Raw genomic sequence first — 25395 nt, 5'->3', positions numbered from 1 at the left:
AGAAATAAAATGTTGACAAAATTGTCTATGGAAATAAAATTTTGACAAAATTTTCTATAAAAGTACAAATTTGGAAAAATTTCTATAGAAATAAAATTTTGACAAAATTTTCTATAGAAATAAAATTTTGACAAAATTTTCTATAGAAATAAAATTGTGACAAAATTTTCTATAGAAATAAAATTTTGACAAAATTTTCTATAGAAATAAAATTTTGCGAAAATTTTCTATAGAAATATAATTTTGAGGAAATTTTCAACAGAAATAAAATTTTCACAAAATTTTCTATAGAAATAAAATTTTGACAAAATTTTCTATTAAAATAAAATGTTGACAAAATTTTCCATAGAAATAAAATTTTGACAACATTTTCTATAAAATAACATTTTGAGGAAATTTTCAATAGAAATAAAATTTTGACAAAATTTTTATAAAAATAAAATGTTGACAAAATTTTCTATAGAAATAAAATTTTGACAAAATTTTCTATAGAAATAAAATTTTTAAAATAAAATTATAGAAATAAAATTTTGACAAAATTTTCTATAGAAGTAAAATTTTGACAAAATTTTCTATAGAAATAAAATTTTGACAAAATTTTCTATAGAAATAAAATTTTGACAAAATTTTCTATAGAAATCAAATTTTGACAAAATTTTCTATAGAAATCAAATTTTGACAAAATTTTCTATAGAAATAAAATTTTGACAAAATTCTCTACATAAATGAAATTTTGACAAAATTTTCTACATAAATAATATTTTGACAAAATTTTCTATAGAAATAAAAATTTGACAAAATTTTCTATTAAAATAAAATGTTGACAAAAATTTCTATAAAATAACATTTTGAGGAAATTTTCAATAGAAATAAAATTTTGACAAAATTTTTATAGAAATAAAATTTTGACAAAATTTTCTATAGAAATAAAATTTTGACAAAATTTTCTATAGAAATAAAATTTTGACAAAATTTTCTATAGAAATAAAATTTTGACAAAATTTTCTATAGAAATAAAATTTTGACAAAATTTTCTATAGAAATAAAATCTTGACAAAATTTTCTATAGAAATAAAATTTTGAGAAAATTTTCTATAGAAATAAAATTTTGACAAAATTTTCCATAGAAATAAAATTGTGACAACATTTTCTATAGAAATAAAATTTTGCAAAAATTTTCTATAGAAATAAAATTTTTACAAAATTTGCTATAGAAATAAAATTTTGAGGAAAATTTCAATAGAAATAAAATTTTGACAAAATTTTCAATAGAAATAAAGTTTTGACAAATATTCTATAGAATAAAATTCTCTATAGAAATAAAATTGTGCAAAATAATTTTTCTGTTTTGTTAGTTTTTTGGTAAAGTATTATCCAAATTTTGGTAGATTTTTTTTGGCTCGAATAAATTTTGTTTTTCAAGACGGCAGCTCTTTCTCTCGCTATCTCTTTTGTTATCCTCCACTTCTCCACCACTTGCAACATCAAAAACATACCAAGAATTGTGTGTATTTGTTAATCAGAATCCTTGTTCGCCTTTCTTGTGTCACCAACACAAACTCCTCCTCGAACACAACAGACCAGGATAACGAAAAACAAAAGAAAACAAGAAAAAAATAAAAACAAGTAGAAAACGAACAGAATGAGAAGCATTTATCTTAATTAAGATAATGTTTTGTGGTTTCTGTTTAAAATTTAGTTGCGGTTTAACGATAATGTATAGAAATGAAAATTCTTGCCCCTATGACCTCCGACCAAAATCCTTGTTGTATCCTCTTCTCATCCGATCCCATTCGTGCAACTCCCGTCTCCCCCTCTCTCTCCCTATATTATGCGAATGACTTTGAATAATAAATTTTTGTGTCAAATGGATTTTACTGGTAGTGCTGGAAGTGCTCTCTGGCGACTGACTACAATAACCAAAGCAAGCAAACTAGGAGATTACACAAACCCCAGCTCCATGTTTCAGATAGTGTCACTAAATGTTATTTAAGAGGGCCAAATACGATGCTACATTAACTTATCATTATCATTAGTTGCATTTGAAGTGAAAATAGCTCCAGTTATTTGCCAAGGATATATTCTGCTTTAACTCTGGTATAAGCAGCATGAAAGCTAAATATGCTCAATGTTATGCTATTTTACTTGCTCTCTGACAGAGGTCATAATTTTGGCTCGAGTATTAATTAGGCAAAAAAAAAACAACTTTGTAAGCATTAGGGAAATTATGATAAATATGAATACTCAGAAAATTTCCTATAGAAAAAAATTTGGAATAATTTTTTATAGAAATAAAATTTGAACAAAATTTTCTATAGAAATAAAATTTTGACAAAATTTTCTATAGAGATAAAATTTTGACAAAATTTTCTATAGAAATAAAAATTTGCAAAAAATTTTCTATAGAAATAAAATTTTGACAAAATTTTCTATAGAAATAAAATTTTGCAAAAAAAAAATTCCATAGAAATAAAATTTTGCAAAATTTTTCAATAGATATAAAATTTTGATAAAATTTTGACAAAATTTTCTATAGAAATAAAATTTTGACAAAATTTCCTATAGAAATAACATTTTAACAAAATTTTCTATAGAAATAAAAATTTTTATAGAAATAAAATTTGTACAAAATTTTTTATACAAATAAAATTTTGCAAAAATTTTCTATAGAAATAAAATTTTCTATAAAAATAAAATTTGTACAAAAATTTTTATACAAATAAAATTTTGACAAAATTTTCTATAGACATAAAATCTTCACAAAATTTTCAACAGAAATAAAATTTTGACAAAAATTTTCTTTAGACAATTTTCTATAGAAATAAAATATTGACAACATTTTCTATAGAAATAAAATTTTGCAAAAATTTTCTATAGTAATTAAATTCTGACAAAATTTTCTATAGAAATAAAATTTTGACAAAAATTTTCTTTAGACAATTTTCTATAGAAATAAAATGTTGACAAAATGTTCTATGGAAATAAAATATTGCAAAAATTTTCTATAGAAATAAAATTTTCTATAAAAATAAAATTTGTACAAAATTTTTTATACAAATAAAATTTTGACAAAATTTTCTATAGACATAAAATTTTCACAAAATTTTCAACAGAAATAAAATTTTGACAAAAATTTTCTTTAGACAATTTTCTATAGAAATAAAATTTTGCAAAAATTTTCTATAGAAATTAAATTTTGACAAAATTTTCTATAGAAATAAAATTTTGGCAAAATTTTCTATAGAAATAAAATTTTTACAAAATTTTCTGTAGAAATAAAATTTTTACAAAATTTTCTGTAGAAACAAAATGTTGCTAAAACTTTCTATAAAAATAAAATGTTGACAAAATTTTCTACAGAAATAAAATTTTAACAAAAATTTCTATAGAAATATAATTTTCTATAAAAATAAAATTTTCTACAAAATTTTTTATACAAATAAAATTTTGACAAAATTTTCTATAGACATAAAATTTTCACAAAATTTTCAACAGAAATAAAATTTTGAGAAAATTTTCTATAGAAATAAAATTTTGACAAAATTTCCTATAGGAGCACACAGAAAAAAATTTCAATTTAAAAAATTTTGCAACTGAAATTTTTTTCAATTAAAAACTTAATTTGTACAATTTACTTTTTAATCGAAGTAGAAATGGTACATCAAACAACTCAGTAATTATTATTTTTTTCTTAATGTTTTGTTAAGAAATTTATTGATATATAAATAAAAATACATTTAAAACAATCAAGTTTTTAATCAAACGAAAAACACTAAGTCAGTTAAGAAAATGATTAATTTTTAATTAAAAACTTAATTGAGTTTTGAAATCAGCCTCCTCCAAGAAGGTCCAAAACCAAATCTCGGGATCGGTTTATATGGGGGATATATATGATTATGGACTGATATGGACCAATTTTGGTTTGGTTGTTAAATATCATATACTACCACCACGTACTAAATTTCAGCCAGATCGGATGAAAGGCACCGGAGGTCAAATCTAGGGATCGGTTTATATTTGGGGCTATATATAATTATGGACTGATATGAACCAATTCCTGCATGGTTGTTGGATACCATATACTAACATTACATACCAAATTTCAACCGAATCGGATGAATTTTATTCTTCCAAGGGGCTCCAGAGGTCAAATCTGGGGATCGGTTTATATGGGGTCTATATATAATTATGGACCGATTTCGACCAATTTTTGCATGGGTGTTTGAGGCCATATATTAACACCACGTACCAAATTTCAACTGAATCAGATGACTTTTGGTCTTCTAAGAGGCTCAGGAGGTCAAATCTAGGTATCGGTTTATATGGGGCCCACATATAATTATGAACCGATGCGGACCAATTTTTGCATGGGTGTTTGAGGCCATATATTAACACCACGTACCAAATTTCAACTGAATCAGATGACTTTTGGTCAGGAGGTCAAATCTGGTGATCGGTTTATATGGAGGCTATATATAATTATGAACCGATGTGGACCAATTTTTGCATGGTCGTCTCTAATGACCATGCAAACACCATGTACCAAATTTCAGCCGGATCGGATGAAATTTGCTTCTCTTAGAGGCTCTGCAAGCCTAATTTCTGCATGGTTGTTAGAGATCATATACTAACACCATGTACCAAATTTCAGCCGAATCGGATGAAATTTACTTCTCTTAGAGGAATCGCATGCCAAATTTGGGGGTCTGTTTATATGGGGGCTATACGTAAAAGTGGACCGATATGGCCCATTTGCAATACCATCCGACCTACGTCAATAACAACTATGTTACTTCTGCCAAGTTTTAAGTCGATAGCTTATTTCGTTCGGAAGTTAGCGTGATTTCAACAGACGGACGGACATGCTCAGATCGACTCAGAATTTCACCACGACTAATATACTTTATGGGGTCTTAGAGCAATATTGTGATGTGTTACAAACGGAATGACAAAGTTAACCCTCCGATGAGTGACAGTTCTGAACTTCACGGCCGTGTGAAAAGGTCCCTACGGACCTTTTTTGTAAATAAAGTTTTTTTTCATATACATTTTTTTTTTTTAATTTTTTGTTTTGTTTTTATTGTTTATAACTAAATTCTACATACAAAAATAATTTTTTATATTTAAAAAATTTTTTTGCTTGAATTTTCTTAAGACTATTATAAAAAAAAATTAAAAATTATTTTTATATTTAAAAAAAATTTTTTTGCTTGAATTTTCTTAAGACTATTATAAAAAAAATTAAAAATTATTGTTATTGAGCATGTACTTCTTGTCCCCTGCCCTGTGCGCAAGAGTTGCAGCGATGTAAAAAGTGCTATGTTCTCCGCCAACAGCGTTGCCGCAGCCGAAGCAGTATGCCCGCGTTTTCCGCTGCCGCCCGTACTCAGAACGGCAAAGCCTACATGACGGTGTACTTGACCTAGCCGCAAACGACGGTACATTGCCTTCCATCGGTCTTGGTAATACCTGAAATGAAAAGAAAAAGAAAAAACAAATAAATATATATTCTATTCTTGAATTTGAAGATGTTTTTCTTACCCTGACATCGAATGCTTCCATCGCATTGCGTATCCTTGGATATGAGGTTATATGGTTGTTCAGGGCACGTTCTTCGATATTTGGTGTGGCCAATTTTTTCGTTAGCAGTAACAAGAACGACCGCCGTCTGTCACTCCTTTTGCATGCATACAGCAACGTCCAGCATATTATAAAACATGACCAACGGCCATCGTTGTGTTGCTCTTTTGCAGCTGTAAGTACCTAGCATTTGATCCATGGTATCAACGCCGCATTTGTTGGCGTTGTAATCTAGTATGACATAGGGCTTCCGCTTCTCGATTTGCTCGTCAACGAGGCAGGTGTAGTGCATTGTGGAGAGCACGTTCACCACTTTATTTTTGTTCGGCACGTATGAGCATAACGATATATCCCCCCATGGCTGTGGAGCCGGAGTCGGAGTCGTAAAAATTTTGCTCGACTCTGACTCTGGCTAAGCCAAATTTTTTAAAACACTTCACATTTTTATAACTAAGCAAGTTTTTACGCAAATTAGTTTCCATTGCGTTATTCATTCGATCAATGTACAGCATGATTCTTAATGAAAATCAAATTCCAATTACGGCTATCTTTTTATGTTTCCTAGAATGTTAGACTAGCAGATGGGCTGGATCGATCCATTTTAATGCCCATATCAATTTATTTGAAATATTTCGAACAATCGAAATTATTTTTTTTTTTAATTTTTTTTAAGGCCATATACATATGTGGAATATTGACAGAAAATTTTTTCAAAGCTGTTTTTTATAGAAAATTTTGTCAAAATGTTATTTCTATAAAAAGTTTTGTCAAAATTTTATTTCTATAGCAAAGTTTGTCAAAATTTTATTTCTATAAAAAATTTATTCAAAATTGTATAACTATAGAAATATTTTTTTCTATAGAAAATTTAGTCAACATTTTATTTCTATAGAAAATTGAAAATTTTGCCAAATTTTTATAGTAATAGATTTTTTTATTAGAAAATTTGGTCAACATTTTATTTCTATAGAAAATGTTGTCAAATTTTTATTTCTAAAGAAAATTTTGTCAAAATTTGATTTCTATAGAAAATTTAGTCAAAACTTTGTTTCTGTAGAATATTTTGCAGAATTTTATTTACTACACAAAAATTTTTCTAAAATTGTATTGTTATTGATAATTTTTTCAAAATTTTATTTCTATAAGAGAAAATTGTAAAATTTTATTTCTATAGCAAATTTTCTCAAATTTTTTTTTCTTACTGATGCTCACTGATACTCACTACTTTAAAAATGTATTCAAAATTTTATTACTATAGAAATATTATTTTCTATATAAAATTTAGTCAAAATTTTATTTCTATAGAAAATTTAGTCAAAATTTTGTTTCTATAGAATATTTTGTAAAATTTTATTTCTATAGAAAATTTTGCAAAATTTTGTTTGCTACACAATTTTTTTTTTTAAATTGTATTTCTATTGATAATTTTTTCAAACTTTTATTTCTATAAAAAATTTTGCCAAATTTTATTTCTATATATTTGGTTAACATTTGATTTCTATAGAAAATTTTGCCAAAATTTTATTTACTAGACAAAATTTTTTCCAAAATTGTAGGCTCACTGATACTCACTGCTAAGTCGAAAACTTGTGGAAATGACTAAAATTTTAAAATTTTTCAATGAATGAATCATAAATGAATTTTTGCGAAATTGACAATTTCTAAATAGAAGTATATACGATTTCGTCTAAATCGATTCAGATTCAAATTCATGCATATTGGAATATAAACCTTTATATAGCTCACAACAAATTTAAAGGATTTGAGATAGTATCAATAATTTTGGTCCACAAATACATATACTGTTGGTATCTTCTCATATTATGATGGGTACTTATATCATTATTTTATTTATTAAACATTGCCCTAAATTTGAAATATAGAGTTCAATTGGCATCTAAGTGAAATTAAGATCTTTTTTTGCACACATAAATAAATACGATACTTTATATCGATCCACTTACGGTACCCCCACAATAGAACTACAAATTAGTGGTATTAAAATGAGATTTAGTTATATTACCCGGAGTCGACTCCGGAGTCGAGCTGATGAAAAATGCTGGAGTCGGAGTCGAGCAAAATTGGCTCGACTCCACAGCCCTGTATCCCCTCGTTGTACTCAACTAATATACTATTGATGGTGCGCTTCGGGTTCTTCTTGAACTCCTGTGGAATGAATGTTTTGTTGTAGCGCACTGTACCAACAAATGCGGTCTTCCTCCTCAACAAAATACGCGCCAAGTCAAGAGTGGTAAAGAAATTATCCGCGTATATTGTACGGCCAGCATCTAAATATTTTTCCACCAGATCCAGCACTACGTTCTGCCCTTGGTTTATCTCCCGTTGTTGTTGGTTTGGCAGTGTTCCAGAATATATCATTCCCTTCACAGGATAATAACTCTGTGAGTCGCATAACCACCATACTTTCAAACCATACTTAGCTGGCTTTGACGGAATATATTATTTGTGTGAAGCGGGTGCGGCCTCTGTAAGGGAACAACTGCTCATCAACTGTTAGTGCTTCATGAGGAGTGTAAGCTGCTGCCAAGTTATGTTGCAACATTTCCCAAATGTCGTCAATAGCCGCAGTTTTGCTGTTGATGAGTCGCTGTTGTCGAGTGTTTCCATTGTCGAATCGAATAAATTGCTTGATACACCCAGAGAAGTAATATGATCACCTCAAACATGCTTTAAGAGCAAAATGTTATTTTTACACGCAGAGAAGGAATATGATCACCTCAAACATGTTTCAAGAGCAAAATGTTATTTTTGTATGGTGACCATGTAACATTGTTTTCGCAACCATGTTATTTTCTCGGAAATCATGTATCTGATTTCGGCAAGCAGGTTATATTTGACGAGAAAATAACATTTTAGTGACAAACATGTTACATGGTCACCATACAAAAATAACATTTTGCTCTTGAAACATGTTTGAGGTGATCATATTCCTTCTCTGCGTGTACACATGAAGCGATCGTACGACAACGCAGCTTTGTATATTGGGCAACGCGTCGCGTTCCATAATTCCATAGCTGGTTCATGGTTTGATCTTGTGAGTCCAGCATACAAAAGAATAGCAAAAAGGCATCTTTCACTGTCACTGGCTTCCACTCCTTTTTCTTCGTGGGATTCGCCAAATTCCATGCAGCTGTAACCTCCCTGCCTTTACGATTTGTTTTGTTTTTATCATCATCCCTAAGTTCTTTGAGTTTAGGTCTTTGTGTTCAGAACAAGTAAATTATGTGTTGAAACAATAACAAGTATATACGGCCGTAAGTTCGGTCAGGCCGAATCTTATGTACCCTCCACCATGGATTGCGTAGAAACTTCTACGAAAAACTGTAATCCACAAATTTCAACTCACATGGTTGTTAAATATCATATACTACCACCACGTACCAAATTTCAACCAGATCGGATGAATTTTGCTTCTCCCAAAGGCACCGGAGGTCTGGGGCTCGGTTTATATGGGAGCTATAGATTATTATGGACTGATAGGAACCAATTCCTGTATGGTTGTTGGATACCCTATACTAACATCACGTACCAAATTTCAACCGAATGGGAAGAATTTTGCTCTTCCAAGGTGCTCCGGAGGTCAAATCTGGGGATTGGTTTATATGGGGCCTATATATAATTATGGACCGATATCGATACCGATATAATTAGAGACCATATACTAACACCATGTACCAAATTTCAGACGGATCGGATGAAATTTGCTTCCCTTAGAGGCTCCGCAAGCCAAATCGGGGGATCGGTTTATATGGGGGCTATATATAATTATGAACCGATATGGACCAATTTTTGCATGGTTGTTAGAGACCATATACTAACACCATGTACCAAATTTCAGTCGGATCGGGTGAAAATTGTTTCTCTTAGAGGTTCGGCAAGCCAAATCGGGGGATCGGTTTATATGGGGGCTATATATAATTATGGACCGATATGGACCAATTTTTGCATGGTTGTTAGAGACCATATACTAACACCATGTACCAAATTTCAGACGGATCGGATGAAATTTGCTTCCCTTAGAGGCTCCGCAAGCCAAATCGGAGGATAGGCTTATATGTGGGCTATATATAATTATGAACCGATGTGAACCAATTTTTGCATGGTTGTTAGAGACCATATACTAACACCATGTACCAAATTTCAGCCGGATCGGATGAAATTTGCCTCGCAAGCCAAATTTGGGGGTCCGTTTATATGGGGGCTATACGTAAAATTGGACCGATATGGCCCATTTGCAATACCATCCGACCTCCATCAATAACAAGTACTTGTGCCAAGTTTCAAGTCGATAGCTTGTTTCGTTCGGAAGTTAGCGTGATTTCAACAGACGGACGGACATGCTCAGATCGACTCAGAATTTCACCACGACCCAGAATATATATACTTTATGGGGTCTCAGAGCAATATTTCGATGTGTTACAAACGGAATGACAAAGTTAATATACCCCCCATCCTATGGTGGAGGGTATAAAAAAATTATAATGATGCCCAAAAACATGCATTTATTGGTGAAATTCAGTACAAGGTCCATACGGACCTATTAACACGTCCGCGTACTATTCTCACTAAAACCTCAATAACTCCTAAAGTAATGATCCGATTGGCTTGATTTTTTTTCCAAAAGATGCGCAACAAAATACTCTTGGAATGCAGAGTAACTTTGGGGGTGGGTTGTAGTGGCCGAAGTAGGAGTAATTTCAGTTTGAAAAGGCAAAAAGGGACCTTCTCACCCCTCGGAGGATTAATATACCCCCATCCTATGGTGGAGGGTATAAAAATATTCTCAATAAAAAGTGTGATTGATATTAACATTTTCGTGATTGAAGAAATATCAATTTAATTGGGTCAATTAATTTCGTCATTGAATCATAAAATTTTCTTTCGTATGATATTTGTATTTTAATTGTATTTTATTTGTAATTTAATGTAATTTTAATATCTTCTCAAATCCTATTTATAGGTTTTGTTTTTTTTTTTTTGTTTCCAAAAAAAAAAAAAAAAAAACATTCGAAATCTTCCTAATAACTCATCAAAGCTCATCACGAAACTGACAGGCATTCTCAATTACAATATTACAAACTGAGATGATTGATAAAAGCAATAAAATATGCTTAAGGTTAAATTCAAATTTATATTCTTATCAAAGGCTCTTATAAATGTCCTTCTATTTTATAAATTCTTTTGTTCTCAATACTTAATCATATGCCATAGGCTTGCAAAAGAGAACCATAAAACTTACCAATGAGCTCAAGGCTTTTTTGACATAACAAAAAAAACTACATAAAACTCCATAATAGTCCAAAGAAATATAAAAACACAAGCATTTATTTTGCATTTTACATAAAGCCTTGGGCACAACAAACATATAAATTCAAATAAATAAAATAAAAATTTTAAAAATATATTTTGAAATTGAAGATTAAGAGAATTGTAAAATTTAAAAAGAAAAAAATGAGAATGAGAATGATATAAATGCATTAGACAAACAATTGTTTGCTTTAGTTATGAAAACCACTTAAATCAATGTCGCTTTCAAATGACATAACATATTTGAGAGGCAAGTGTGTAGATGACGTTGTATGGTGAATTTCTCTCACATCAAATAGAGTGAGAGAGAGCATTGTTGAATTTCCTCTGCTATAGTTAAGCTCAGGGCTGCCAATTTTGCCGATTTATCGGCATTTTGACGATTTTTTACTCAAAAAATAGCAAATGCCGATTTTCCGATTTTTGCACCAAAAATGACGATATTAGCTCGGTTCAAAAATTTGGACTAGAAGCAGTTCGTTTACACATTTAGAGCCACCAAGAGAGAGAATACTTTTGACAATAGTCAGATATAGAAATTGCATGTTTTTGCTAGAGATTTCATACATGTAGGAGTTATACCTCACTTTACATCTACAGTATTAGTATCACGTGCCAAAAATAATCCACCAACATTTGAAGAAAATTTTATCAAAAAACTACCAAATTTTAAAAATATCTTGAAGTTGTTGATCAAATTTGTATGGTTAGTATATATAAAAATTTTGTTTTATTCGAAAGTGATAAAAGGATATTTCTAAAGATAAAAAACAGCGGTTGGGCTTCTTTGTATAAAAAACGTTTAATTCAAGTTAAGGAAAAAACAATGAAGAATGACAATCAAGAATAAAAACTAAATTCTCAAATTTGAACAAATGATTTCAAACCTACTATTCATAGAATATTTATGTTGATTTTTCTTGGAACAAAGTAGTTTCGTAAAGTAGTTTTCCAACACTCCACCTCAACATATATATTCTCTATATTTATAAACTATATAAAATTGATCAAATTAACAAACTTTTGGTGCTGGATTTTGGACAAATTCTTTGTGAATATATCAGCCACCATTTCTTCTGTTGGACAATATTGGAGTCTTATTTTCCCAGATTTAACGAGGTCTCGAACATGGTGATATTTAATTTCTATATGCTTCGTCCTTTTGTGGTGAATAGGATTGTAAGCTAATTGTATTGCGCCCTGGTTGTCAACATTTATGGTTACACTTTCATCCGTTCCAAAACCAAGTTCTTGTAATAATCTTTGCAAATAAATCGCTTCTTTAGATGCATTTGAAAAAGACACATATTCGGCTTCAGTGCTACTTCGGGCCGTTATATTTTGTTTCTTTGACTCCCAAGAAATTGCATTATCACCGAAGAAAAATATCGAACCAGAATACGACTTGCGATCAGTACTACATCCTGCCCAATCTGCGTCTGCAAAGCCAATCAATGAGGCATTACTTTTTCTGAATTGCATTTTAAGATTTGCGGTTCCCTTCAAGTACTGAAGAATTTGTTTTGCAGCCGTCATATGTTCTACGTGTGGATCTGTGTTCCTCTGAGATAACTTTGTCACTGAGTGAAGTATGTCCGGTCGAGTCGTCAATGCTAAATACAGTAGTGAACCAATTAACGATTGGTATTCAGAAACATTTGCTTTCTTGCACTCATCATCACATTTGGTTTGATAGCCAGGTGTTAATGGTACTGATAGCGACTTACAGTTTTCCATTCCATATTCTTTTAGCATTTCTTTTATATAATTTGACTGACTCAATTCTATAGATCCAGTACCTCCTTCGCGATATATTTCCATACCCAGGAAATAGTTCAACGAACCTTTGTCAGTGACTTCGATCATAGTTCCCAATTCATATTTAATTCTTGTTATTTCAGATTCGTCTTTGCATCCTATGATGAGATCATCCACATATACAGCAATAAGGATTACATTTCCATTTCGTTCCATTTTGTACAAACACGGTTCGTTGTCACATGATTTGAAGCCAATTTTACGTAAATATTCATCAAGCTTTGCATTCCATTCTCGCCCAGCTTGTTTTAATCCGTATATTGATTTATGCAACTTTAACACTTTCTTTGGATTTTTCTTATCTTCAAACCCTTCTGGTTGACACATATATATTTCATCATGTAAATCTCCATTTAAGTAAGCAGATACTACATCCAACTGATGTAAAAACATTTCATGCTCTACTGCCAAGGCTAATAACAATCTTATTGTTGTGTACCTTACAACTGGAGCAAAGGTTTCGTTGTAGTCGATCCCAAATCTTTGACTACACCCTTTCGCCACTAATCTTGCCTTGTACCGCTCGACTTGGCCGTCTTTATTTTTCTTCAGTGTATAGACCCATTTACACTTTACCGGCCGTTGTCCAGGTGGAAGCTCTTCCAATGACCACGTTCTCTTTTCACACAAAGACGACATTTCCTTTTTCATAGCTTCTTTCCATTTTGAGCTAAATTTACTTGATAATGCTTCTTTATATGTTTTTGGAACTTGCTGCTCCACCACATTATTAAGTAAATTTTTTATCTTTCGGGGACGGCCAGGTTTGCCTTCCCGAATAATTCTAGGCCTACCTGGACCAATTTTTGGTACATTCGCTTCCTCCGAATTTGGTATGGAATTTGATGGAAGTTCTACGACATTTTCTGCTTCATAAAAATTTTCGCCTTCTGATGTTGAATCATTTTCATTTGAGTTTTCCTCCTCTGGGTCATTTATTTTTTCAATTGAAATACCTTCAACATTTTGACATTGTGCAAATGGATTTTCTTCAGTGTTCTCAACTGGAATATCATTGAATGTTAAAAATTCGGTCTCATTTTCTTCTCCTTTATCCCCTGGAAAGGATTGTTCATTAAATATGACATCACGTCGCTCAATAATTTTCTTTGATTCACTGTCATATAATCTGTAAGCTTTTGATGTTAGGGAGTATCCCACCATTATCATGCTCCTGCCTTTGTTTTCAAATTTTTTCCTTTTTGTCTTATCAAGTTCAACAGCATATGAACCAAAAACTCGTAAATGTCCTATGCTGGGAGTTCGACCAGTCCATTCCTCATAAGGAGTGGTCCCATTCAGACTCTTCGATGGGCACCGATTTCTTAAATACGCTGCTGTTGCAATTGCTTCTGCCCATAACTTCTGATTAAGTTGCGATTCAATTAATAAACATCGAGCCATCTCAACTAATGTTCGGTTCGCTCTCTCAGCTACACCGTTTTGTTGAGGTGTATAGGGGACAGTTAGTTGGCGTTGTATACCACAATCTTCTAAATAGCGGTTGAATTTTCCATTCACGTATTCTCCCCCGTTATCACTTCTTAAGACTTTGATTTTCCGCCCGGTTTGTAACTCCACCATGCTCTTAAATATCTTGAACTTTTCAAACACTTCATTTTTCCTTTTCATAAAGTATACGAACACTCTGCGGGATTTATCATCTATGAACGTAACAAAATATTTGGATCCACCCAAAGATTCTACATTCATAGGTCCGCATACGTCGGAGTGGATTAATTCCAAAAGTTCACTTGATCTTGATTCCGATTTCTTCGGAAATGGAAGGGCATGTATTTTTCCAATCATACATATCTTGCACTTATCATGGTCATTTGAATCCAAATTCATTTCATTTACCATTCCTTTGGAACACATTTCTTTTAAGGAATTATAGTTTAAATGTCCAAGCCTCTTGTGCCACAAATTATTTTGCATAACTCCAAATAACTTGTTATTCACAGGATTCCCCTCAAATTCAAATAAGTTATTGATCCTTTTGGAAGCCAGAATTATTTTTCCTTCATAAAATATTTGCGACCCGCTTTTATTGAACTTAGCAACACAACCATTTTCAACCATTTTATTCACAGACAGGAAATTGCCGTTCAACTCCGGACAGTATATGACATCCTTCAATCGAATTTCTGAACCGTTCACTTTCATAATCACAGATCCTATGCCTTCTGCTTTTATAGACTTCTTATCTGCAAGCGTTATTGTTTCCTCATAGGACTCCAAATCTATCACCATATTCAGATTTGAGCACATATGGCTTGTAGCGCCACTATCGATGTACCACAATGACGAATTTACACATTCCTTCGGTTTAGCAGCCATTGCAATTAATGAAAACGACTTATTATCCTTTTTATATTCTTGTCCCTTTGTCTTGGTATTACACTTATTGGCATAGTGACCCTTTTTACCGCAAACGAAGCAAGCTCCTTTCTCTTTCTTGATATTACGGTCCCTTTGAAAATTCTTGTTTTTACTTACGACTCCAAAAGCATTTTGAATTGAATTTTCCTCATGGCTTTGATTGCGTCTTTCCCATTCTTCTAATAGTTTTTGCTTCAGGACACAAAAACTTGGCAGCGTGTCCCTCGTTTCAATTGCAATCACAAAATTTTCATACTCACCATCCAAACTTGAAAGCAAAATTATTACAAGCAATTCTTCTTGAATTTCGATACCCGCTTCAGCCAACTTCTCCTTTAGCTCGGAAAATGTGTTTAGGTATTCGGTCATCGACTTGTAATCCTTCATTTTGAGATTTAAAAGCTTCTTGTAAATTGATACTTTCTGCATAGGGCCATTTGGCTTGTGAACCTCCTTCAGCTTCTCCCAAGCTTCATTTGACGTAACGCTGTTCTTGATATAATTGAGCTGCGACGACTTTACGCTCAACATCAACGATGCCAACGCCTTCTCATCGATTTCATCCCATTTTTGTTTCTCTTCGGCTGTCCAACTTGCATCCTTTTTTATCTCACCTTTGACGTGCTTCCAAAATCCAGTATGAATAAGGACACTTCGCATTTGAACATACCACGTCTCGTAATTCTTCTCATCCAATTTTTCAATTTGCAAAAGCGGTGATGCTGCCATATTTACTTTTTTTCTGGTCACAATTTCTTGAAATTATGTATAGCCCGTTTTTTATACAATTTATCTTTATCTTAGAGTAGCCCTTTACGTCCTGGGCCCATAACCTGATAAAAGGATATTTCTAAAGATAAAAAACAGCGGTTGGGCTTCTTTGTATAAAAAACGTTTAATTCAAGTTAAGGAAAAAACAATGAAGAATGACAATCAAGAATAAAAACTAAATTCTCAAATTTGAACAAATGATTTCAAACCTACTATTCATAGAATATTTATGTTGATTTTTCTTGGAACAAAGTAGTTTCGTAAAGTAGTTTTCCAACAGAAAGAAATGTTTTATATGGAATTTATAAAAAATTTTGTTAAAATTTTATTTCTATAGAAAATTTTGTCAAAATTTTATTTTTATAGAAAATTTTGTCAAAATTTTATTTCTACAGAAAATGTTGTCAAAATTTTATTTCTATAGAAAATTTTGTCAAAATTTTGTTTCTATTGAAATCATTGTCAAAATTTTATTTCTATAGAAAATTTTGTTAAAATTTTATTTCTACAGAAAAACTTGTCAAAATTTTATTTTTATAGAAAATTTCGGCAAAATTTTATTTCTATAGAAATTTTGTCCACATTTTATTTCTATAGAAAATTTTGTCAAAATTTTATTTCTATAGAAAACTTTTTCAAGCCTTTATATCTGTAGAAAATTTTGTTAAAATTTTATTTCTACAGAAAAACTTGTCAAAATTTTATTATTTCTATAGAAAACCTTTTCAAGCCTTTATATCTGTAGAAAATTTTGCCAAAATTTTATTTTTATAGAAAATTTTGTCAATTTTTTTTTGTATAGAAAATGTTGTTAATATTTTATTTCTACAGAAAAAGTTGTCAAAACTTCATTTCTATAGAATATTTCGGCAAACTTTTATTTCTATAGAAAATTTCGGCAAAATTTTATTTCTATAGAAAATTTTGTCAAAATTGTATTTCTATAGCAGCAAAATCGCACTTGAAAAAGTTGCATAGCAGCAAAATCGCACTTGAAAAAGTTGCAAGTTCTTCAAAACAAATGCCTAAAGATGATAAATAATAAGCATTGGAGATACTCTACATCTATACTCCACAACGAAACAGGATACATGAAATTGGAAGAATTTCTTGCCATGCTTAATTCTAATTACATGAACAAAGCAAAATATTCTCCTTATCCGCTGATAAGGTCTTGCTGCGAATAAGACTTTTATTAATACTTCAATCATTAGAATTATCAAATTGGAAGTCGTATGTTTATCGTGGCTATTCCCGCAATATCCCTGTATAGTCATACATATTCCAAAATATTTGAACTGATTATGATAATGTATATAAAGGTTTTATCCTAATTTTCCCTTTAAAAATATATAGATAAATATAGATTGAAACATATTGTTAATATCTCTGATGAATAATCTTATTTGTAGCAATATCTAAAAGATAAAATCTCATCCAAACATTGTAATTATAATGAGAAATGAAGACTAATAAAGACGAATTCAAAAATTGAATTGAAATTGAATTGTCAAAATTTTATTTCTATAGAAAATTTTGTCAAAATTTTAGTTTTATAGAAAATTTTGTCAAAATTTTATTTCTACAGAAAATGTTGTCAAAATTGTATTTCCATAGAATATTTTGTCAAAATTGTATTTCCATAGAAAATTTTGTCAAAATTGTATATCTATAAAAAATTTTGTCAACATTTTATTTCTATAGAGAATTGTCAAAATTTTATTTCAATAGAGAATTTTGTCAAAATTTTATTTCTATAGAAAGCTTTCTCAAGCCTTTAGATCTGTAGAAAATTTTTGAAAATTTTTATTTCTATATAATATTCTTACAAAAATGTATTTCTATAGAACATTTTTGGCAATTTTTTCTATAGTAAATTCTTGCAAAAATGTATTTCTATGAACATTTTTGCAAAATTGTATTTCTAAGAAAACTTTGCTAAATTTTATTTATAATACAATTTTTGCAAATTGTCAAATTTTGGAACATCGGACAACACATATATAAATATGAAAGATCTTTATTTTAATTTTTAAATAAAAAACTTACTGAAGTGAAACTATATATTAAAAAAATATATATTTTTTATATTATTTTTTGAATTGCATAGCATTGCATAAAAATGTTTTTTTTTTGTTTTAATTTTATTTTAATACAAGACTGAATTCATTATGATTTTGTTGTTGAAATGCATAGTTGTATTAATTTTCTGTGCTTTATATGAAGTAACTATTTTTGTTTTTAATCAAAGAATTATTTTGGTTTTAATATTATTAACATTGCAGATTTTTTAACGATTTTTAAAATGGAAGTGACGATTATGACGATTTTTTCGGAAAAAATTGACGATTATTCTTGAAATTTTATTGGCAGCCCTAGTTAAGCTCTCTTGTCAATGAGATCAATTCGATTCTAGAATATTACTTTTAAAGTTGACTCTGAGCCACAACACACACACAGAAAAAAAAGTACTTTAAATTATTTTATTTCATTTTTTATTTATTAACTTGTTTTTAATACTTATTTACTTTCAAGCTTATCTTCCACAACTAATTTAGTTGTACCATGGGTTGATTTAGAAAATTAGTGTTTCTTCAATTCATACTTTTAAGCTTTCAACTTTAATTTCTACTTAACTTTTGACATTTTCTACCTCAAACTTAAGCCTGTCATTGCTTTCGTTTTTTTTTGTAGCTAACAAACTATGGCCATTAGAATAGCCTATAGTGAAGGTATGTCATGACATGGCTTTTATTTGATTTTTTTTATAAAACTTGTTTGCTCTACATTCTAGCCCCCATATAAACTGGGTCAACACAACAACTCTAGGATGGAATGGGTGGGTGGTGGTGGTGGTGATAGTGGTTGTGGGGAACACCATCACAACAGTAACTGATGTTGTTGACGTTGCATATGGTCTCCTTAAATCTTTACTCTTCACTTACTCCTAGATTGCTTTTGTTTCATGGACCTCTCAGTCCTCATTTTCCCATTCCTTTTGTCATAAGGCAACTTCAACTAAGTTGGAGGTTTTACTTTATAACAAAAAACAAAATCCATTTATAATCCTTTAAGTTTTTGTTTTGTTTTGTTTTTTTTTTTTTTTTTTTTTTTGAGACCATCTTACTAAAGATTTTAGATTTTGTCTAGCAGCTGCAAATGATTGTTGAATATCTCGTGGTCTTTCTTGCCAGAAAAATTAAAGATTAATTATTTCATCACAAACCGCAGCCGCTAGTGGTCTCAGATGCTTAATTCATCCAGCTTGGCTTGTGGCTTTTTAGCCTATATTTTGAATTGTTGTTTAAAGAAACATTGAATGACTGCCTAAGCTTGTAAAGCAAAAGCAGCATCCAGATGAAATGTTACTCTTTCCACCAGATGTTTGGACAGGCGATGACTGAACTGGATCGACATGTCTTTGTCCACTTTTAGTTTCTTTTCTAGCATTGCGATTTGCATTTCGAATGGGACAGTGATTCTAGTTGAATACCTCATTAAGAATAAATTTTTAAAAAGATAATGTTAATATCGTTTTAATAAATTCATTTCAATTCGATTCAACTTTAACTTAACTTAAAAAAAAATAATATTAATTTGGTGGTATTGGAATTAATTGAATTTAATTTAATTTACTTGTCGTTTTAGTTATAATTTTATTATTTGTAGTTTAATTTAATTTAATTTAATTTAATTTAATTTAATTTAATTTAATTTAATTTAATTTAATTTAATTTAATTTAATTTAATTTAATTTAATTTAATTTAATTTAATTTAATTTAATTTAATTTAATTTAATTTAATTTAATTTAATTTAATTTAATTTAATTTAATTTAATTTAATTTAATTTAATTTAATTTAATTTAATTTAATTTAATTTAATTTAATTTAATATTAATTTAATTTAATTTAATTTAATTTAATTTAATTTAATTTAATTTAATTTAATTTAATTTAATTTAATTTAATTTAATTTAATTTAATTTAATTTAATTTAATTTAATTTAATTTAATTTAATTTAATTTAATTTAATTTAATTTAATATTAATTTAATTTAATTTAATTTAATTTAATTTAATTTAATTTAATTTAATTTAATTTAATTTAATTTAATTTAATTTAATTTAATTTAATTTAATTTAATTTAATTTAATTTAATTTAATTTAATTTAATTTAATTTAATTTAATTTAATTTAATTTAATTTAATTTAATTTAATTTAATTTAATTTAATTTAATTTAATTTAATTTAATTTAATTTAATTTAATTTAATTTAATTTAATTTAATTTAATTTAATTTAATTTAATTTAATTTAATTTAATTTAATTTAATTTAATTTAATTTTAGTTTAATTTAATTTAATTTAATTTTAGTTTAATTTAATTTAATTTAGTTTAATTTAATTTAATTTAATTTAATTTAATTTAATTTAATTTAATTTAATTTAATTTAATTTAATTTAATTTAATTTAATTTAATTTAATTTAATTTAATTTAATTTAATTTAATTTAATTTAATTTAATTTAATTTAATTTAATTTAATTTAATTTAATTTAATTTAATTTAATTTAATTTAATTTAATTTAATTTAATTTAATTTAATTTAATTTAATTTAATTTAATTTAATTTAATTTAATTTAATTTAATTTAATTTAATTTAATTTAATTTAATTTAATTTAATTTAATTTAATTTAATTTAATTTAATTTAATTTAATTTAATTTAATTTAATTTAATTTAATTTAATTTAATTTAATTTAATTTAATTTAATTTAATTTAATTTAATTTAATTTAATTTAATTTAATTTAATTTAATTTAATTTAATTTAATTTAATTTAATTTAATTTAATTTAATTTAATTTAATTTAATTTAATTTAATTTAATTTAATTTAATTTAATTTAATTTAATTTAATTTAATTTAATTTAATTTAATTTAATTTAATTTAATTTAATTTAATTTAATTTAATTTAATTTAATTTAATTTAATTTAATTTAATTTAATTTAATTTAATTTAATTTAATTTAATTTAATTTAATTTAATTTAATTATACCCTCCACCATTGGATAGGGGTATATTAACTTTGTCATTTGTAACACATCGAAATATTGCTCTAAGACCCCATAAAGTATATATATTCTGGGTCGTGGTGAAATTCTTAGTCAATCTGAGCATGTCCGTCCGTCCGTCCGTCTGTTGCAATCACGCTAACTTCCGAACGAAACACGCTATCGACTTGAAACTTGGCACAAGTAGTTGTTATTGATGTAGGTCGGATGGTATTGCAAATGGGCCATATCGGTCCACTTTTACGTATAGCCCCCATATAAGCGGACTCCCAAATTTGGCTTGCGATTGCTCTAAGAGAAGCAAATTTCATTCGGTTCGGCTGAAATTTGGAACATGGTGTTAGTATATGGTCTCTAACAACCATGCAAAAATTGGTCCATATCGGTCCACTTTTACGTATAGCCCCCATATAAACGGACCCCCAAATTTGGCTTGCGATTGCTCTAGGAGAAGCAAGTCTCATCCGATCCTGCTGAAATTTGGTACATGGTGTTAGTATATGGTCTCTAACAACCATGCAGAACTTGGTCCATATCGGTCCATAATTACATATAGCCCCCATATAAACCGATCCTCCGATTTGGCTTGCCGAGCCTCTAAGAGAACCAAATTTCATCCAATCCGGCTGAAATTTGGTACATGGTGTTAGTATATGGTCTCTAATAACCATGCAAAAATTGGTCCACATCGGTCCATAATTACATATAGCCCCCATATAAACCGATCCGCAGATTTGGCTTGCGGAGCCTCTAAGAGAAGCAAATTTCATCCGATCCGGCTGAAATTTGGTACATGGTGTTGGTATATGTTCTCTAATGACCATGCAAAAATTGGTCCACATCGGTCCAGAATTATATATAGCCCCCATATAAACCGATCCTCACATTTGGCTTGCGGAGCCTGTAAGAGAAGCTAATTTCATTCGATCCGGCTGAAATTTGGTACATGGTGTTGGTATATGTTCTCTAATGACCATGCAAAAATTGGCCCATATCGGTCGATAATTATATATAGCCCCCATATAAGCCGATCCCCAGATTTGACCTCCGGAGCCTCTTAGAGGAGCAAAATTTATCCGATCCGGTTGAAATTGGGTACATGGTGTTAGTATATGGTATCTAACAACCATGCAAGAATTGGTCCATATCGGTCCATAATTATATATAGCCCCCATGTAAATCGATCCCCAAATTTGTCCTCCGGATCCTCTTGGAGGAGCAAAATTCATCCGATCCGGTTGAAATTTGGAACGTGGTGTTAGAATGTGGTCTCCAACAAACACGCAAGAATTGCTCCATATTGGTCCATAAATTATATAGCCCCCATATAAACCGTTCCCCAGATTTGATCTCCGGTGCCTCTTAGAGGAGCAAAATTCATCCGATCCGGTTGAAATTTGCAACGTGGTGTTAGTATAAGGCCGCTAATAACCTTGCCAAAATTTGTCCATATCGGTCTATAGTTATATATAAGCGATCCCCAATCACACAAAAATTTGTCCTTATCGGTTCATAATCATGGTTGCCGCTCGAGCCAAAAATAATCTACCAAAATTTTATTTCTATAGAAAATTTTGTCAAAATTTTATTTCTATAGAAAATTGTGTCAGAATTTTATTTCTATAAAAAATTTTATCCAAATTTTATTTCTATAGAAATTTTTTTCCAAATTTTACTTCTATGGAAAGTGTTGTCAAAATTTTATTTCTATAGAAACTTTAAACTTAATTATATACGTATTTAATCGGCTTTTTTAGTTTAATATATACCACGTATGGACTTTAGGAAGTTTTAAAATGTCGGTGTTAGGAAGTTTTAAAATGTCTTGCCATCGGCAATTGTTACCGCAGCCCAAGTAATTCGATTGTGGATGACAGTCTTCAGTAGAAGTTTCTACGCAATCCATGGTGGAGGGTACATAAGCTTCGGTCTGGCCGAACTAACGGCCGTATACACTTGTTTAATTTAATTTAATTTAATTTAATTTAATTTAATTTAATTTAATTTAATTTAATTTAATTTAATTTAATTTAATTTAATTTAATTTAATTTAATTTAATTTAATTTAATTTAATTTAATTTAATTTAATTTAATTTAATTTAATTTAATTTAATTTAATTTAATTTAATTTAATTTAATTTAATTTAATTTAATTTAATTTAATTTAATTTAATTTAATTTAATTTAATTTTAGTTTAATTTAATTTAATTTAATTTAATTTAATTTAATTTAATTTAATTTAATTTAATTTAATTTAATTTAATTTAATTTAAGTTAAATTTAATTTAATTTAATTTAATTTAATTTAATTTAATTTAATTTAATTTAATTTAATTTAATTTAATTTAATTTAATTTAATTTAATTTAATTTAATTTAATTTAATTTAATTTAATTTAATTTAATTTAATTTAATTTAATTTAATTTAATTTAATTTAATTTAATTTAATTTAATTTAATTTAATTTAATTTAATTTAATTTAATTCAATTTAATTTAATTTAATTTAATTTAATTTAATTTAATTTAATTTAATTTAATTTAATTTAATTTAATTTAATTTAATTTAATTTAATTTAATTTAATTTAATTTAATTTAATTTAATTTAATTTAATTTAATTTAATTTAATTTAATTTAATTTAATTTAATTTAATTTAATTTAATTTAATTTAATTTAATTTAATTTAATTTAATTTAATTTAATTTAATTTAATTTAATTTAATTTAATTTAATTTAATTTAATTTAATTTAATTTAATTTAATTTAATTTAATTTAATTTAATTTAATTTAATTTAATTTAATTTAATTTAATTTAATTTAATTTAATTTAATTTAATTTAATTTAATTTAATTTAATTTTAGTTTAATTTAATTTAATTTAATTTAATTTAATTTAATTTAATTTAATTTAATTTAATTTAATTTTAGTTTACTATAATTTAATTTAATTTAATTTAATTTAATTTAATTTAATTTTAGTTTAATATAATTTAATTTAATTTTAGTTTAATATAATATAATTTAATTTAATTTAATTTAATTTAATTTAATTTAATTTAATTTAATTTAATTTAATTTAATTTAATTTAATTTAATTTAATTTAATTTAATTTAATTTAATTTAATTTAATTTAATTTAATTTAATTTAATTTAATTTAATTTAATTCAATTCAATTCAATTTAATTTAATTTAATTTAATTTAATTTAATTTATTTTAATTTAATTTAATTTAATTTAATTTAATTTAATTTAATTTAATTTAATTTAATTTAATTTAATTTAATTTAATTTAATTTAATTTAATTTAATTTAATTTAATTTAATTTAATTTAATTTAATTTAATTTAATTTAATTTAATTTAATTTAATTTAATTTAATTTAATTTAATTTAATTTAATTTAATTTAATTTAATTTAATTTAATTTAATTTAATTTAATTTAATTTAATTTAATTTTAGTTTAATATAATATAATTTAATTTAATTTAATTTAATTTAATTTAATTTAATTTAATTTAATTTAATTTAATTTAATTTAATTTAATTTAATTTAATTTAATTTAATTTTATTTTATTTTATTTTATTTAATTTTATTTAATTTTATTTAATTTTATTTAATTTAATTTAATTTGATTTGATTTGATTTAATTTAATTTAATTTAATTTAATTTAATTTAATTTAATTTAATTTAATTTAATTTAATTTAATTTAATTTAATTTAATTTAATTTAATTTAATTTAATTTAATTTAATTTAATTTAATTTAATTTAATTTAATTTAATTTAATTTAATTTAATTTAATTTAATTTAATTTAATTTAATTTAATTTAATTTAATTTAATTTAATTTAATTTAATTTAATTTAATTTAATTTAATTTAATTTAATTTAATTTAATTTAATTTAATTTAATTTAACTTTAATTTAATTTAAATGCAGATTTGAGAACCAGTGACTAATCCCTCCATATGCATGCATGGTCTTGTCACCCTTATATTATTTACAATATACCACGTTCTTTGGTTGTTCCATTTCTGCCAGTCGTCAAGCGACTGCGTAAATTAAACGACAGAGGTTATTGTGTCAATGTGGGTTAAAGTGTATACCCAAGTGGGTCCTTGTAACCTAAAAGCCTCTATGCTCTCTGTCCCCTTTACGCTCCTTTTGATTCCTTCACTGGATTTTCACAAATCATATTTTCTTTGAAATTCACTTATGAAGCAAAACAGAACTACGTGTGTTCTTTTCTGTATTTGGCACAAGAGTTGGCGATTGGACGATGGTGACGAGGGGGATTTAACTGAACTTGTGGTGGATAATGGTCGTTGATCTTATTTATTTTCTAGTCTCGTTTTCAAATTCTATACATGCAAGTGCTGCATATTTCACTTTTCTCAACTCAACTCAAATTCAGTTCTTAGTTTTTA

General features: G+C 27.3%; 2 protein-coding genes across 4 annotated transcripts in view; one reads left to right on the top strand and one right to left on the bottom strand.

Moving 5' to 3' along the window:
• The window catches only part of kuz (zinc-dependent metalloprotease kuz), a 532667-nt gene that overhangs the window by 369331 nt on the left and 137941 nt on the right, over nucleotides 1-25395 (top strand). The gene's annotated exons all lie outside the window — the stretch shown is intronic.
• On the bottom strand, nucleotides 5161-5872 carry LOC142227564 (uncharacterized). Its single transcript, XM_075298077.1, has 3 exons — nucleotides 5727-5872; nucleotides 5542-5677; nucleotides 5161-5469 (listed from the first exon to the last, which is right to left on the bottom strand). Exons 1-3 carry the CDS (start codon nucleotides 5870-5872, stop codon nucleotides 5242-5244), a joined length of 510 nt encoding a protein of 169 aa, XP_075154192.1. The 3' UTR covers nucleotides 5161-5241.

This window comes from Haematobia irritans, chromosome 2, assembly GCF_050003625.1.
Source record: "Haematobia irritans isolate KBUSLIRL chromosome 2, ASM5000362v1, whole genome shotgun sequence".
Lineage (NCBI taxonomy): Eukaryota > Metazoa > Arthropoda > Insecta > Diptera > Muscidae > Haematobia > Haematobia irritans.
The sequence above is the reverse complement of the archived record's forward strand: the minus strand, read 5'-3'. Positions and strand labels throughout refer to the sequence as shown.

Coding starts and splice junctions, on each gene's coding strand:
- LOC142227564 (XM_075298077.1), bottom strand. CDS start 5,872: ATGCACTACACCTGCCTCGTTGACGAGCAAATCGAGAAGCGGAAGCCC. Junction 5,678..5,726: donor AGAGCAACACAACGATGGCC/GTTGGTCATGTT, acceptor TGCATGCAAAAG/GAGTGACAGACGGCGGTCGT. Junction 5,470..5,541: donor TGGAAGCATTCGATGTCAGG/GTAAGAAAAACA, acceptor TTTTCATTTCAG/GTATTACCAAGACCGATGGA.